The 15963-nt window shown below is 34.1% G+C and overlaps 2 protein-coding genes across 2 annotated transcripts; both read left to right on the top strand.

The window, feature by feature from the left end:
• Positions 1-197: 197 nt before the first annotated feature.
• On the top strand, positions 198-8359 carry sfxn1 (sideroflexin 1). Its single transcript, XM_052615309.1, has 11 exons — positions 198-359; positions 2782-2951; positions 3061-3231; positions 3364-3462; positions 3615-3690; positions 3843-3928; positions 4763-4890; positions 5165-5214; positions 5407-5456; positions 5560-5607; positions 5709-8359. The coding sequence occupies exons 2-11, from the start codon at positions 2788-2790 to the stop codon at positions 5803-5805; spliced, it is 969 nt and encodes a 322-aa protein (XP_052471269.1). The 5' UTR covers positions 198-359; positions 2782-2787; the 3' UTR covers positions 5806-8359.
• A 5687-nt stretch (positions 8360-14046) lies between these two features.
• LOC128027003 (septin-8-B-like) lies at positions 14047-15703 on the top strand. The gene is made up of 2 exons (XM_052614326.1): positions 14047-14169; positions 14878-15703. The coding sequence occupies exons 1-2, from the start codon at positions 14116-14118 to the stop codon at positions 15121-15123; spliced, it is 300 nt and encodes a 99-aa protein (XP_052470286.1). The 5' UTR covers positions 14047-14115; the 3' UTR covers positions 15124-15703.
• The last annotated feature ends 260 nt before the right edge of the window (positions 15704-15963 follow it).

Raw genomic sequence — 15963 nt, 5'->3', positions numbered from 1 at the left:
GGAATGTGAAAAACAGGCGTTATGTTTAATGTATATTACCAATAAACACGCTTGACTGCTGGAATAAAAAAAACATTGTTTTAGGTCGAGCTCGATTTGTGAAAAGTTTCACAATCGCATTTTATCTATAACTTTTTTCTCTCATATAAATCTAGTGTTCCCATGTTACAAATATTTTCCAAGCTGTTGAAGACTTTTATTTTGAATGCTGAACAGCGTCTCTAGTTGGTTGGGCCACGGGGCGGCGTTTACTGCAGCGTACTTCACATTCATTCGTAAATGAGCCTCTGTGCGGGAGACCGATAGCTGCTGCGGAGCGCTGTGATTCGGGCTGACGGCGAGCTTTGCACTGTTGCACTGTAAGTGACCTTTCTTTATAGATTTCCACGGATGCCACCATCAAGATATAGGTTTCTTCTTCTTCTTCTTTTTTTTACTGGGTGCATTAGAATGTAAAACCTTATGCTGCCAGTAAGTGGAATTTGTGATGTGGCATCCAGAGGTTGATAAAAGGTGCACAGCTGGAGTTGTACAGATGATTTTAAATATTAAAACGTACATTGATTAAGATTTGTTTCATAAGGTGTATCCCTGCGATATTTTTATCATGACATTTATACATACAATCATTCTTATATGGATTTATGACATATTGAAAACCCCAATGGAAGCCACCTAACCGGTACTGACTGGTTTTGAACCATTCCTTGCCATTGGGCTACAATGATGAAATTCTAGCAAGTGATTTCATAAATAAATATATCATATAAACCATATAAATAATGGCATTTGTGCCACAGTGTTTGCTCTTTAAAGAGCACCGTTGTTTTAACATATAAAAAATAACCTATGAATTATGATGTGTGCATGAATAATTATTAATAGGCTATAAAAATAATACAGAGTAATATATGGTCATGAATGCATACTATAGGGCAAGAAATGGGCTGTTTGGGGAAAGTGTCATAAACACGGCGTCTACGTTCAAAGTTCAGTTCAGATCAAGAGGCCTGTGCATCAGTCAGTATCTAATCACTGCAATCCATAATGTGCGCGCGCTGTTGTAGTGTTCTTATTGTAAGACGTAATGTTGTCGCTTTGTTGCGATATTCGATTCGTGAATCAATTGTTCTTTTGAGTCGGATCTTTGTTTAGCGAATCGGTTGAGCTTCTGTACACAGGCTGTCTGAACCATAACGATTGTTCACGACAAGGACTGAACGATTCGTTAACGAATTGGATTGAATCATCTATAATCAAATTTTAAATAGACTTAATTGGTAAATAAACTTATTGGTAAATAGAAGAACGTTCTATAAAACGTAATTTAAAATGTTTATTTTTTTATGTACGTATGTAATGTTGAGTTGGTTTTACTAAATTGCTTGTTATAAAATGCTCTGATATTTAAATCCATTTAATTAAGTACTTAATGTTAATACACATTTTAAGTTCGAAACCATTTTTGTGAATTATGGCTGATCTACATAAACACTAACCCTCTTATTAAAATATAATAAAATTATAATGTAAACATAATAGAATAAAAGTAATTGCCTACATATAGAAACGTTTCTTAGCGATTAATATGCCACACTGTCTGAATCACTGAATTCTTTTCGAATCGGTTATTCGCAACTGACTCGGTCTTCCTATCACCAGTCAAACGCGTTATAGACTGTATAAAAACGGGAACAGCGTAAGCCAAAGCATCAAGTGATCTCGTGCAAATCACATGAACATGATTTGATTTAAAGGGACAGGCCCACTTTTGTAGCTGTCATCAGTGAAACATTTGATTTATTGTCCTCACTTTAGCCGTCTCTGGTGCATTGTCAAGATAAAATGTCACCAAGCTGCACATTTAAAGCGCGTAATTTATTTATTTTTGCCACTGCGAATGCTTTTTCTTGCAATATGCACATGTAAATAAATGGTTAAATTCTGTTTCTTCTTCTTTTTATCTGAGCTTAACCTTGAAGCATTTGATAATGAAGCTGGTTTTCTATTTGTCATTGGAAAGGCTTGGTTCACCCAAATATAGTAACCTCATATAATTTTAAACCAGAATGACTTTCTTTCTTAAGTGGACTCATGACTTGTTGTCTGGTGTAATGAGCCTCTGTGATCTTGACTTGAATTGTAACAAAAATGATGCAGTGGAAGTGAATGTTGATTAAAATTGCAGTCCTTCACATTCTGTCGAATTTCTTTTGTCTTTCACAGAAAAAAAGATGAAAATAAATGAGTAACTGATGTCATTTTTTGATAGGACTATCCTTTTAAGCAATCCCATACACTGAGACTCAGTTTCTAATCTGGTACTTTTACTAGGTTTGTATAGAAAAACAGGCCTTATATACAGAGACGCTGCTTTATATGGAGAGTTTTCAGTGTGACTGATGTTTTCTTTTCTTTGGTTGGCTGGTCAGCTGTCTTTAGCAGCCCAAGCTGATTCAGCAGTGGCTTAATCAGGAGAGGAATGTCATGTGTAAGCATTATATTTTGGTTTTGTTTCTGGGGGAAAAGAAAATCTAAAAAGGCTTTTGATTCATTAGATTTAAAAATGTATTTAAAAAGAAAACAGTTATTTATTCTAATTATATTTCACAATTTTACTGTTTTCATGTATTTCGGGTACAAGTAAATACAGTTTAGGAGCAGAGACTTCTTTTAAAACCAATGAAAATAAAACCATCCTAAACCTTTGAACAGCAGTGTACTTACCATCAGAAATAAAAGATAAAAAGACGTGTTTTTAACAGTGTAATGTTTTCACAGTGTACCATGGCAGCTGAGCTCTCCACCTCCATAAATATTAAAGAGCCACGCTGGGATCAGGGAACATTTGTGGGGCGAGCAAAGCATTTCTTCACCGTCACAGACCCCAGAAACATCCTTCTGTCAAATGAACAATTAGAAAAAGCATGTCAGATTATTCTGGATTACAAGTAAGATTTTTCTCTGCATTATCTATGTACTTTTGTATAATAATACATCATTTTCTAGATAACGAATCCGTTACCATCATCATCATCTTCTGTTTTCTTCTCCTTGAAGGAAAGGGGTGGTAAAACCAGGTCTCACAGAAGATGAGCTATGGAGGGCAAAGTATGTTTTTGACTCCGCATTCCATCCAGACACAGGCGAGAAAATGCTCCTGATCGGTCGCATGTCTGCTCAGGTCCCCATGAACATGACCATCACTGGATGCATGATGACGTTTTACAGGTGAAATCATGCTGAATTTCGCTGTGTGATCCATTATTGTAGTGTAGCTGTAGGACTTGGTGGATATTTTCTGGATAAGAAATGATTTGTCCACAAATAATGCAGAATATTTATATATTTTTTTGCTTTTAGAACAACTCCAGCAGTTCTGTTTTGGCAGTGGATCAACCAGTCTTTCAATGCAATCGTCAACTACACCAACAGGAGCGGAGACGCCCCCATCACAGTAAAGTGAGTAGGGTTGGGTTGCAAGAACCGGTTCCAAATTTCCCATAACCAGGTATTCAATAAAACACAGGGAGTTTCACTTAATGCATTGTTTATCTTGTCCTCTACTTTGACCCAATTTACAAAATCCCTAAATTCCTAATATGTCCTTGCAGCCAGCTTGGCACAGCATATGTATCAGCGACCACAGGAGCCGTGGCTACTGCTTTAGGACTAAATGCATTAGCAAAGGTAATGGTTTTGCTTTCTAATGTTTAAGGGCTGTAACACTTTCACAGCAAAGTAATAAATATTAGAGTGTTTACTGCTCAGTGCTCACTTTTTGTTTTCGTGTATTTATCAATATGTATGTTTCAACTAAAACTGATTTTACTGTCTTTCAGCATGTGTCTCCACTAATAGGACGCTTTGTTCCTTTCGCTGCTGTAGCTGCTGCTAACTGTATTAATATTCCACTCATGAGACAACGGTAAATAATTACCTAAAACAAATCTTTTGCATAAAGAGCTTTGACCTCATTTGACTTGGGTTGCTCAGAATTGGTCATGAAATACTGGAATCACAAAAAAAAGTCTCTCAATGCATATTAACACATGATAGGTAAAAATTGATAGCCTGAATGCACTGTAAGTCGCTTTGGATAAAAGCGTCTGCTAAATGCATACATTTAATTTAATTTAATTTAATATTATATATGTGACCTTGGACCACAAAACCAGTCATAAGTCGCTGGGGTATATTTATAGCAATAGCCAAAAATACATTGTACGGGTCAAAATGATAGATTTTTCTTTTATGCCAAAAATCATTAGGATATTAAGTAAAGATCCTGTTCCATGAAGATATTTTGTAAATTTCCTACCGTAAATATATAAAAACTTAATTTTTGATTAGTATTATGCATTGCTAAGATCTTCATTTTGACAATTTTAAAGGTGATTTTCTCAGTATTTTAACTTTTTTTTTACACCCTCAGATTCCACATTTTCAAATAGTTGTATCTTGGCCAAATATAGTCACAATCAAATATGCTGATTTGCTGCTCAAGAAACAGTCATAATAAGCTGCATAATATTTTTGCGGAAACCTGATAACATTTTTCCATGATTTTTGATGAATAGAACGTTGAACTAGAAACTAAAAATATTTTGTAATATTATAAATGTCTTTACTGTCGCTATTTCCATGCATCCATGCTGAATAAAAACCAGACGTTTGACCGGTAGTGTATATTGTGTGCTGCTGTTCATTTAACAGACATGAAGTGATGTAAACTATGTTGTTCCTTTGGTTTTTCAATCAGGGAACTCAAACACGGCATCCCAATAACAGATGAGAATGACAATCGGTTAGGAGAGTCTTCAAAGGCAGCTCAACAGGCCATCACACAAGTAGTGGTTTCCAGAATCCTCATGGCCTCTCCGGGAATGGGTTCGTTTATTCTAAATCTTATATTAAGCTGACTGCAATAGAATGGACTTTACATCTATGTTTATAAAATGATGCACGTACAGTGACGTCCAAAAGTCTGAGACCACACTGAAAATCTGGAATCTAATCTAAACCTACAGTAGTAATAATGTTGAGGGATTTTATATGTAATAGAATATAAAATATCAGGGTTTTTATGAGTGGTCTCAGACTTTCTGGTTATGAGACACTGATAATAATAATAATCTATCATTCTAATTAAATCTTCCTATAGCCATCCCTCCCTTTTTAATGAACTCTTTGGAAAAGAAGGCCTTCCTGAAGGTAATTTCCAACCTACATTAAAAACATTTTGTTAACATGAATGAAAATCTTACTGAAAGCTGGTCAGCAGAGCATGCACACACCCAACTACAGTGTCCGGTCTGCTTGAATGCAATAGCCCTTAAAATGGCCCCATGGAATCGTGGGCTTTGTTGCCAGGTTGATTTGTTTTCTCGCCCCTTTATTTTTCAGAGGTTTCCGTGGATGAGTGCACCCATTCAGGTTGGCTTGGTTGGGTTTTGGTGAGTTGCCAAAGATAGATAGATCGTCTTATAAACAGTTATTTCTTAAAAGGCATTCAAAAATTTGTGACCCATTCTTTTGTACATTCTTTCTTTTTGTCAGCCTTGTGTTTGCAACCCCATTGTGCTGTGCGCTGTTCCCACAAAAGAGGTGAGAACATTCTCTAAACTATTTCAGAATGTTTCAGAAGAATTGGTTTTGTTTTATGAATCATTCTGTTGCACTTCATAATTCTAATGAAAACCATGCAGCTCTATGGCAGTGAGCCGACTGGAACCAGAGCTGCGGGAGAAGATTCGAGCCAGTCATCCTGGAGTAGAGACTGTCTACTTCAACAAAGGACTGTAAAGACAAGCGTCAGTGACTCTGCTCTCTACTGTAATGGTTTCACGTACCACCTTTGTGTGCCAAAGTTCACCCGTTCCTCTCCAGGACATCCCAATTCAGTCATTTTGTAAGATGTTTTTACATTTATGATTTGTTTTAATTGTTTTAAGCAAATGCTGATTTACGCTGATCTTTTGTCTGACGGTACATACTACCGTTTTTAATTTCTGAAATAATTTTGGATGCTGCCAGATTATTCCATGTGCCATTCAATGTTGTTTTCAGTACGGATCAAAGATAGCTGGTGTTGACCTTGTTTTTCTTTTTGTTAGTCTGTATTGCATTGCTGTTTTCAGTATTTCGTCTTCATGACATGTGCCGTTTATATGTTACTGCCAAATTTCATTTCAGTTTCGAGAAAAGTCAAGGGACCTCCTTATGACAATAGTGCAATCCATTGAAAAAGTTGCCAAATACAAACCTCTGCTGCACATTTCTTTCGATGCAGGTTTATTAAATCGATAAACTACAGCATGGGTTTTAAAAAGAGTTTGATCTATTTTACTATCCTCGGTATTTGGGTTTAACTAAGATGTTATTCAAGAATAGTGTGTATGTTCTTATATTTTCTTCTGCCTGTCGACGGTGCATGAACAAACTTTTTTGAATGTGAAAATAGTGTGAGGTTAAAGTTCAAACGTGTTCTCATTGGCTGCTCCAAAGTCCACTCCTCCAGCAGTTCAAGGTAACACATAGTTTCTCAATATAAACGTATCAAACCTGCATCTGTTTTGTGTTTAATGAAAGGACATTTGCTTTAGTCCACCCTGAAAACTGTCTTTTCATGTGCCATATTTTGTCATGTTTAAGGTAACACACAGCGCTCTACATGAAACCTACCAGAATAACTAGAATAATCAAAGAGTATAGCGGTTAAAAGCTAATGGAAGATAATGTGTCTTTTAAAAAAGGAACCAAGCCAAATGTTTTTTGTCTTTTTTTTTTTTTTTTTTTAACTAGTGTGACTTTTCCTTTTATTGCCTTTCCATAAATCCTGTTTCTGTTTGCAATCTATAGTACATGACCAAAGTATGTGGACTGTTCCTTTTTATGAATCAGTTTGGCTATTTCAGTCATTTATGATGAAAAGTATTAATAAAGCTACAAAAAGAAATTCTATCTAGAGATTGGTATTTTAAATGAAATAGTTCCATGTATTTTTGGTTATGTTATGCATTATTGGATTTAACGATGTTAATCTTTGTGAAGTCTCCATGTGTTGAGGTGTTTTAATATGTTTAATGTGAACTATGTAACCTACCAAGAGAGCGTAACAGCTCTCGGTTCGCTGTGTGTTGAGCGCTCTGATCTTTGTTGATGTGCCACATTTGTTCAGTTCTTGAATGTAGTGTTGGCAGTAATGAAATCAAACCGAGAGCATGTACATTTCTGTGGATATGTGGCTGGTTATGTTTGTAGCCACTCATTGTTATTAACTGTGACAAAAGCACAACGGTCCTTGATCTTCAAGATTCCCTGAAGGTTTTCAGTGTTATGTATTAATGATATCTGGTGGTTAGGAAACAGTTTTTGGTGTTTATAATTTGTTGAATATTATTTTGTGGCAATATCAGGCCAGCATCTTCAATATTCACAGGTCCTGGGACAGTATTTAAAAAGAAAATTATTTGTCCCCGTCAATGATGGCCCTAAGTGCTCAGATCTTTGATAGTTTCTATTCCATTTGAAATCTGTGATACTTCCAGAGCTTGAATAAATGAAATGATTTCATAATTGATGTAAACGAGCAAATGCTGGATTGTTCAGGAGAATAACAACAGTATTGCAGCCACGAGGATCTTTAGACCAGAATTTACAGCACACCTCTTCTTTTTTTATCTTTATGAGGTGGCTGATTTTATTAATGATATACTAAGTGAAATGCAGTGTTTTCCTGGACAAGAAGACATTCCCTTGTGCATTGAACACAGCATAATACTGTTTGTTTCTTGAGCCCACATTACATAATCAATAACTCAAGACATCTGCATACTGGAAACAAAACGGGAATACTCTGACATGAACCCAGCTGAAAAAACAAAACAAAAGAAACCATAACAGAATTTGTTATGGTTTTACTGGTTATAATGGGAATTGGATTGGTTTTAATGGAAACTGTAATGGTCTCTACTGGTAATTTGCTGGCTTCTATTGCTGGATTTTTAAAACCACTAAATCCTAATTGAATATGTCCCAAACGGCACTAGAGGAAAAAAAAAATTAATGGTTATAATGGTTAATAGATGATGGTCTGTACTGGTATTTGTAGTGAAAACAATAAGAATTTCCATGATGGTTTCAGTTGTTATGTTTTTTTTTTCAGCAGAGAGGTGGGACTCGGTGGTCTGATCTTTAAATGAACAAGTTGCTCTCGTACAATAATTTGTTTACAGTGAATTAGACGGTTGTATGATTTTAAAGATGAATATTTTAAAAATGTTTCTTATTTTACAGTGAATGGGGATAATGTACTGTGTGGATTACCTAAATGAAATAAATAGTATTGAGCAATGAATTGATTTCGTGGCTTGTCCTCATAGCACATATATTTATTTATTTGTGTGTGTGTATGTGTGTATCACACTAGATTTTGGGGCTGTGACATTTAATTTCTTACAGTTTGCTCAGTATGAATGAACCAAGATTAGTTCACTTACCTTCAACTGGTTGTTGTGCTATTCATCAGTTTTCAGAGCTCATGCCTAAACATGTATGAATGTCATCGCATTAAATAACAACACTGCAAAAATAGCTTAAATGTAACTCTAAAATAATATACTGGTAAAAAGAAGAAGTATTTGGCTTTAAAGTTTAACGTTATTGAAAAAGTTCATAGTTAACCTGTTTTATCATGTTTTTGAGGGTTAACTTTGTGAAACATTAAAAAGCTGAGATTCTTGTGATTGGAATGATGCAAACCATTTTAAAATACAATCAACTCAGCAGGTACAATCAGTGTCTTTGTAAGACCACCAGCAAGGATGAAATGTAGGCTGAAATTATTATTATTGTTGTTATTATTATTACTATTGAGTTTAAAGTGTTCTATTACTGAATACCAGGAAGACTTGCAGTGATTCTGAGGTTTGTTCTGTGTAGTTTTACCTTTCAAAAGAGACCAAACCCATGCCTATACTACAAATGGTTCAAGAACGGCATGCAATTTACTTTGGGTATGCATTTTTTAGGCATTTTAGACTAGTTTTACAGGAATGCTAAGGGGTTAAGATTCATAACTTTTAAATGTGGCCCAAGTGTCTTCTGTTGCTGAATGTATGTAAGGGGTGTAAATAAAATGGGCAAAGGGTGACACATACTGGACATACATGGAACTGAGCACTTCGACCAGTTTACTGTAGACACAACAATATACAGTAGATGTAGATCCGTAGATGATGAAGAAAACAACAACAACAGGACAACAAAAAACGATTCACTGAGTTGGAAAAGGGATCACCCATGTCAGTATTTTGTTTTATTTTTTAAATCACCTTTTGATTTAATTACAGATTTTAGTCTGTTGGGATATGTCTCTGTCTCTACTAACTTTGCACATCTAGACTTTGCGATATTTGCCCACTTTTCTTTGCAGATCTGCTCAAGTTCAGCTCAATTTGATGGTGAGCGTTTGTGGACTGCAGTCTTCAAGTCATTCCACAAGTTTTAAATGAGGTTTAAGTCTAGGCTCTCACTAGATCATGCAAGGACATTCATCTTTTTGTCCTTCAATCCTCGTGTGCTCAGTTCTGCTGTGTGCTTTGGGTCATTGTCTTGTTGGAAACCTTCTTCCCATTGATATCTTTCTGGCAGAGGGGAGCAGTTTTTCCTCAAGAATTTGACAGTTGTTTCCCCCGTCCATTGTTCCTTCTATCCTGACAAGTGCTCCAGTCTCTGCTGCAGAGAAACCCCCATAACAGGATATTACACCACCATGCTTCACTGTATGATTTCTGTTATTTAGATGGTGAGCTGTATTGGATTTCTGCCAGACATCTCGTTTGGTGTTGAGGCTAAATAATTCAGTCTTCCACTCAAATAATTTTAGTCTCCTCTGTTTTAAAATCTTCACGGTGTGTTCTGGCAAAGCTCAGACTTCATGTGGCCTTTCTTGAGGAGTGGCTTTCTTCTTGCAAACCTCCCATACAAGCCACATTTGTGGAGAATTTGTGATATTGTTGGAACATGCACAAAATGAACGCTCTTTGTCATAAATCCCTGCAACTGCTTCAGAGTTGATCTTGGTCGCATCTCTGAGCAGTTTTCTCCTGGCTCCAGTCTGTAGCAAACATCCAGATTCAGGTTGGGTCTGTTTTACCAAACACCTTCCACCTCTTAATAATAGACCTCAATGTGCTTCTAGGCATTGATAAAGACTTTGAATATTTTCTTTTTCTTTTTTTTTTTTTTGTATCCATCTTCTGGCTTGTGACAGCCCACAACCGGAGATCTTTTGACAGTGCCTTTCTATATTTGATTGTTTGCTTCAGTTGCACTACCAAGGACCGAAATGCTGCAGGAAAGCTCTTTTCATGCTGAGCTAATCAACATGACCACAGCTGATCACAGTAGAAAGTTTATATCTTTCACTTGGATGTTATAAGTTTTACTGAGTAGATACAGCTGGATAAAACAAAAACTGTGTCCATCTTCATTAAAGGGGCCAAAGTTTTATTATGTTGTGATCCGAAGATCCAAAGCTTTCATCGGTTTTATGGTGTTTATGCTACAAAAATGAAAAAACAATGGGCCTAGGGTAACGTAGACTAACCATGTTCCATACTCAACTAAAAAAGCATAATATTTAGCACTGCTGTAAATCACAGTTTGTAATGCTTCATAATGCATGTCATGAAACTATTTCTAGATGCATATGTTAGTAGTTTATATTTATAGTTTAACATTGGGGTCTTTCTCTGGTTAAATCCACTGTTAAAGTTATTTCAAGCTGATTAGCTTAGTTCTTATAAGCAGCTTTTGTTCTTTTGGTTGCTGCTTCAGTCATCATAGCCTACATCCCAAGTCTGTAACATTTTTGCATTGATGCCATACTGTCATCCTAATACTGTTCATTTATGATTTTAAAAATGCCCTTTAACTTGTTGCATTTGTGAACCCAGCACTTAAAGAGCAAAAGCAGTGGATACCTTTAGTTACTGAGAAAACACTGGCTAAAGAGTATTTTGTGCCCCAATGGCTAAGTTTACATGCACAATTTTTGGTTCAATTAATTAATTCCGATTGATGAATCCAAGTGTTTGGGTCATTCCTGTTATACAGTGACTTTTATGTCTCAATGATTTATTTACTCATATTTTCTCTAAAATTAGTCACATATTTATGAGATATGGCTTAAATTGTATATTTAAGTCTTTTTTATCACTTAAACAGAGATAATAGACATTTTAAATACTATTTTGTATTTTACACACCTTTTTGTAAATAAATGCATTCACTTTTATTATGCCCTCAGTGCAAAGTAATCAACTTCCACATAAACCATGAAATTATAAAAAAAACTCAAAATATGTTTTAATTATGTTATAGACTAGGCTAAACTCCCTCTAGTCATACATATTAATCATGTGAAAATATAGAACCTGTTAACACTGGTGTTCCACCTTGTTATGATCCTTTCCACCCTGTTAGACAACTCATTTTAAATAATAATTTCACAGCAACGTTAAATGATTGTTTGGCATACTTTTGTCTTATTTTGTGAGGAGCACTAACAGCATAAATATGTTTTTGAGCAACACTTTTTTTTATTTTTTATTTACCACACTTTTGACAAAAATGGGCACCAAAAAGTACCTGTTCTATTAATCTTCTATTAGTCAATAATTGTTTTGTTATTGTTTTGAAAATTAAAAATTATACGATGGCATATACTATCCAAGAAAAGCTCACATTATCAACATGTTGTAAAAATCATGTACCGCATACCAGGGATGACCTGTTTACATGAACACTAAATAAAGTGATCCGGTTGATGTGTGCATTTATATGTCACAAGCTTCAAATTGAAATTGATTTCTATTTTTATTTATTTTTTGACATGTGCACACTGCACAAATATAGAGTTTCTCACTACTACTGTTTGCACATAATAACCACCTTCTACACATTTCTTATTTGTTTTTAACAGCAGAATTAACATTTATCCATTTATATAAACATAACTGCTGTGCTGTGCTGCTTATATTTATCACGGATAAATAAATAATAAAGGACATCGGGGGTCAGCATCTCTTTGATCTGTATCTCCCATGTAGACACAATAGGGCAGACTATAAATTTGTGATGGAGCACTGATTATATTTTTGAAATAGTATTACAATTTAAAACAACTGTTTTCATTTGAATATATTTTAAAATGTAATATTTTTCTATGATGCAAATCTGAATTTTCTGAAGCTCCATTCTTTAGTGTCACCTGATCCTTCAGAAATCATTCTAATGTCCTGCTTGATGCTCAGGAAAGAAATTTCTTATTATTATCAATGTTCACAACAGTTGTGCTGCATAATATCGTTGTGAAAACTGAAACATTGTTTAAACAGGATTCTTCTATTAATAGAAAGGTCAAAAGATTTTAAATAGTAGCACTATTAATGTCTTTACTGACACTTTAATATTTAATATTTAAATGTAATAGTATATATTTACATTAGTAAACTTCAGTATATTTACAGATTTACTGTTTAATTGATTCTCAAACCATTATTATTTTTGCAAAAAAAAAATAAATGTTAGGTGTTTTTGCTTAATTAAATCCACTAAAATATAATTTTTTGAAAACGATTTATTTTCTTTTACAAAGACGCTTGCAGCAATTATTCATGACTCTATCAAATTTTTTGATGTTGTAATTTCTCAGAGAGGAGATGAGCGTTATGGCAGTCTTCCTGATCAACTGGTCAACAAAACATCCTTGAAGAAGAGCTTAAAATGAAATGCTCCCTACACAACTATCACCCAGTTTTGCTATTGATCAGAAGAGATACACACTTTATGCTCCTATACAAATGTTTATGCTAGAACATAACTTTTAAGAACATTACTTTAAGTTAGACAAGATGGACAAATTGGGCAATGCTATATTTTTCTCGTTTTTATATACTGATAAACACAGGAAATAATTTAGAGCAAATGCAAATGAATAGTAAAGGCTGCACTAGCACATAATTAATACATTATTCGGCATGCATTAAATTAATCAAAAGTGACAGTAAAGGTTTGAGATAAATGCTGTTCATCTGAACTTTAAAAACAATTAAAATATATATATATATATATATTACGCAGCGCCACTGTTTTCAACATTGATAATAATGAGAAATATTTCTTGAGCACGTCCGCACTATGTGACACTGAAGACTGGAGTAATGATGCTGAAAATTCAGCTTTGCATCACAGGAATAAATCACATTTTAACATATATTAAAATAGAAAAAGTTATTTCAAATTGTAGTATTTTGCAGTAGTACATTTGTGATCAAATAAATGCAGCCTTGGTTAACATTACAAAAACATTACAAAATCTTAGTGACCCCAACCTCTAGTGAAAATGAGTATTGTAATTTGTCTTCTTCTAGACATAATGCATACAATCTAATGCTACAGTCTGCATTCAAAATGAAATCATAATTACAACCAATTTGCATCTCACAGACATGATTATTTCAGACATGATTGAAGCATTATTAAGTATACTGTATGTCCATTTAGATTAAAGTGACAGATGACTGAATACTTAGTGTCCACTGAAATATATATTTATTTTGATTAATTTCTGCTGGTACTCACAGTGTATCCTGTAGTAGCTTGTCAATATGAATGCAAAACAAGCAGCAGATGGTGTCTTGATAACTGTAGGCATCATGAGAACTACACCAGATTATTAGTGAAGTTAAGATGTCTGGGCTTTGTCCTCAGTGGAGAACCAGTCACTGTGACTTTGTAAAGCTGAGAGAGATGCTAATTCGTGTCAACATGTCGGACCTGAGGAAACAGACCCACACCAGACACTATGAGCTGTACTGCCGCAACACACGTCCACAGCTCATGAATGTCTCGCTTGTTTGTGCTGGTTAGTCTTACGTAATGCTACTTGTTTTCAAGAAGACCATTGTAACAAAAGAGGCAGTAAATTCATTCTAAATTGTATTATCATAGTCATATGTCTTCACACACAGTCTGTAGGAAACATATGTGGCCAAGAGGAGAGAATTTATTAGTGCGCTATAACTCAAGGAGGAGCAGAAGAGACAGATGTTTGTCAGCAAAGTAAAGGAGACAGAAGCAGAACTAAAAGAGGAGAGGGAGGTAAGAATCACTGGATTTGAGGACAAAAGTATATTCGTACAAGCCTTAATTTAATATAAATGGTCATGTTACATTACATTATAACTGCATTGGAGGAAAATAATTAAAAAGAGAAAATGTAATACTGGATACTTTTAATTAAATAATAAAATAAAATCTTTAAATACTTGTCACGTTTTTATTAAATAATAATATATTTAAATACTTATCACTTTTTAGTAAAAACTTTAATATTTAAATACTTTTAAGTGTATAAAATGTTTAAATAAAAATGCTAAATAGGTACTTTTATTGAATAAAATAAAAACTTTAAATGCTTGTCACCTTTTAAATATATACACTTTTTATATATAATATCTGCCAGTTTTTATTAAACAATAAAACAAAATAAATTATCTCTTTATTACATAATAATATATTTAATTTAATTAAATATTTATATACTTGTCACTTTTTATAAAAAAAAAATATATAAACAAATTTTTTTATTCAAATTTTAAAAAATATAATACAATAAAATAAGCTCTTATTGATAGTTCATTCATAAATACAATTGTTGCAATTGCATTTAGTATCTCAGCATAATAAACTAGTGCTGTTATTTGGTTAAATAATAATGGCATTTAAATTCCTTATATTGAAATAATAATAAAATAAAATAAAATAAAATAAAATATAAATAAATGAGCCCTTGTTCTTTAATCCAAGTTGCATGAAAGATTTGAGATGCTGAAACGAGCACATCTGGAGGAGAAAATGAACCTGGAGGAGAAGCGTAGAGATTTGGAGGAGGAGAAGAACAGCTTCACAGTGAAGCGAGTGGCTGCTGAAACCCTACAGACTTTACAAGGCTCTTCTTCCTTCAAAAAAGACAAAGAGAAGAAAACATACCTCCTCCTCCTCCTTCCTTTCTTTCCCATATCTGTTCCCATCTCTGGTAGTCCCCATCTGTGAATGAGACTGATCTGTGTCTGCATTCACAAGCGTCTGAGGTCTTTTTGATTGTCTGTGTTGGCTGATCATCTTCTAGGCTCTAAAGCCCGGGCAGAGGATGCTGGGATAGAAGAGCTTCAATAAAGCAGACAGGATCTTGGCATGTTTAAGTATAAAGAGATAGACGATGACACTAGTTGTGTGTTACTGCCAGCTGTCGGATCAGCATGCATTTATGCCCACTTGATGAAGTGTTTTTGTAATTGTTTGCACTCACTTTGAATAACATTAGTGTTAGATTGCTTGAAATATGTGTAAATGCTCTTGGTTGGTAAGAATTTTTTTAATCTATTTTCATTCGCAATCATGATTTTGTGTATGTTTATTAAACATTTTCTTTTCAGTTAATTGGTACTGCAAGGAAGCATCAGTAACTGCTCAGCAATTTGACAGTCGCAGCAGATTTTGAGAATATATTTTTGTCCATAAAATGGAACTTAAGCAAAATATTTGTGTGTGTTCCGCAGAAGAAAGAATAAGGGTTAAAAATGACATGTTAGTAAATAAATGATGACGGAATTTTAAATTATAGGTGAACAATCTCATTAAGTAAACATGAAGTTCTGTTTAACATTGTATTGTTTTGATTAAAACCAGTTAACTTTGTCATTGTCTTAATATTAATACACAACCTGACTATGATAATTGCACTGTTAACTTAAAATATCGATTTTTATACATCATTTTTGTAATATATTTTTCTCTAAACAGTTTTACCAGATAGAAAAGTACTGCACAAAATTAATTGTTTTCCAGTATAATTATAATATTTTTAAATGTTAGATATCTCTGCTTATGTTA

This window comes from Carassius gibelio, chromosome A14, assembly GCF_023724105.1.
Source record: "Carassius gibelio isolate Cgi1373 ecotype wild population from Czech Republic chromosome A14, carGib1.2-hapl.c, whole genome shotgun sequence".
NCBI classification, from domain to species: domain Eukaryota; kingdom Metazoa; phylum Chordata; class Actinopteri; order Cypriniformes; family Cyprinidae; genus Carassius; species Carassius gibelio.
Note: the sequence above shows the minus strand (reverse complement) of the source record. Positions and strands in the feature narration are given on the sequence as shown.

Excerpts from the sequence above, each read along its gene's own strand:
- LOC128027003 (XM_052614326.1), top strand. The coding sequence starts at position 14,116 with ATGTTTGTCAGCAAAGTAAAGGAGACAGAAGCAGAACTAAAAGAGGAG. Across the intron at positions 14,170-14,877 it reads AACTAAAAGAGGAGAGGGAG|TTGCATGAAAGATTTGAGAT; the intron begins GTAAGAATCACT and ends CTTTAATCCAAG.
- sfxn1 (XM_052615309.1), top strand. The coding sequence starts at position 2,788 with ATGGCAGCTGAGCTCTCCACCTCCATAAATATTAAAGAGCCACGCTGG. Across the intron at positions 3,463-3,614 it reads GACGCCCCCATCACAGTAAA|CCAGCTTGGCACAGCATATG; the intron begins GTGAGTAGGGTT and ends ATGTCCTTGCAG. Across the intron at positions 3,691-3,842 it reads GACTAAATGCATTAGCAAAG|CATGTGTCTCCACTAATAGG; the intron begins GTAATGGTTTTG and ends ACTGTCTTTCAG.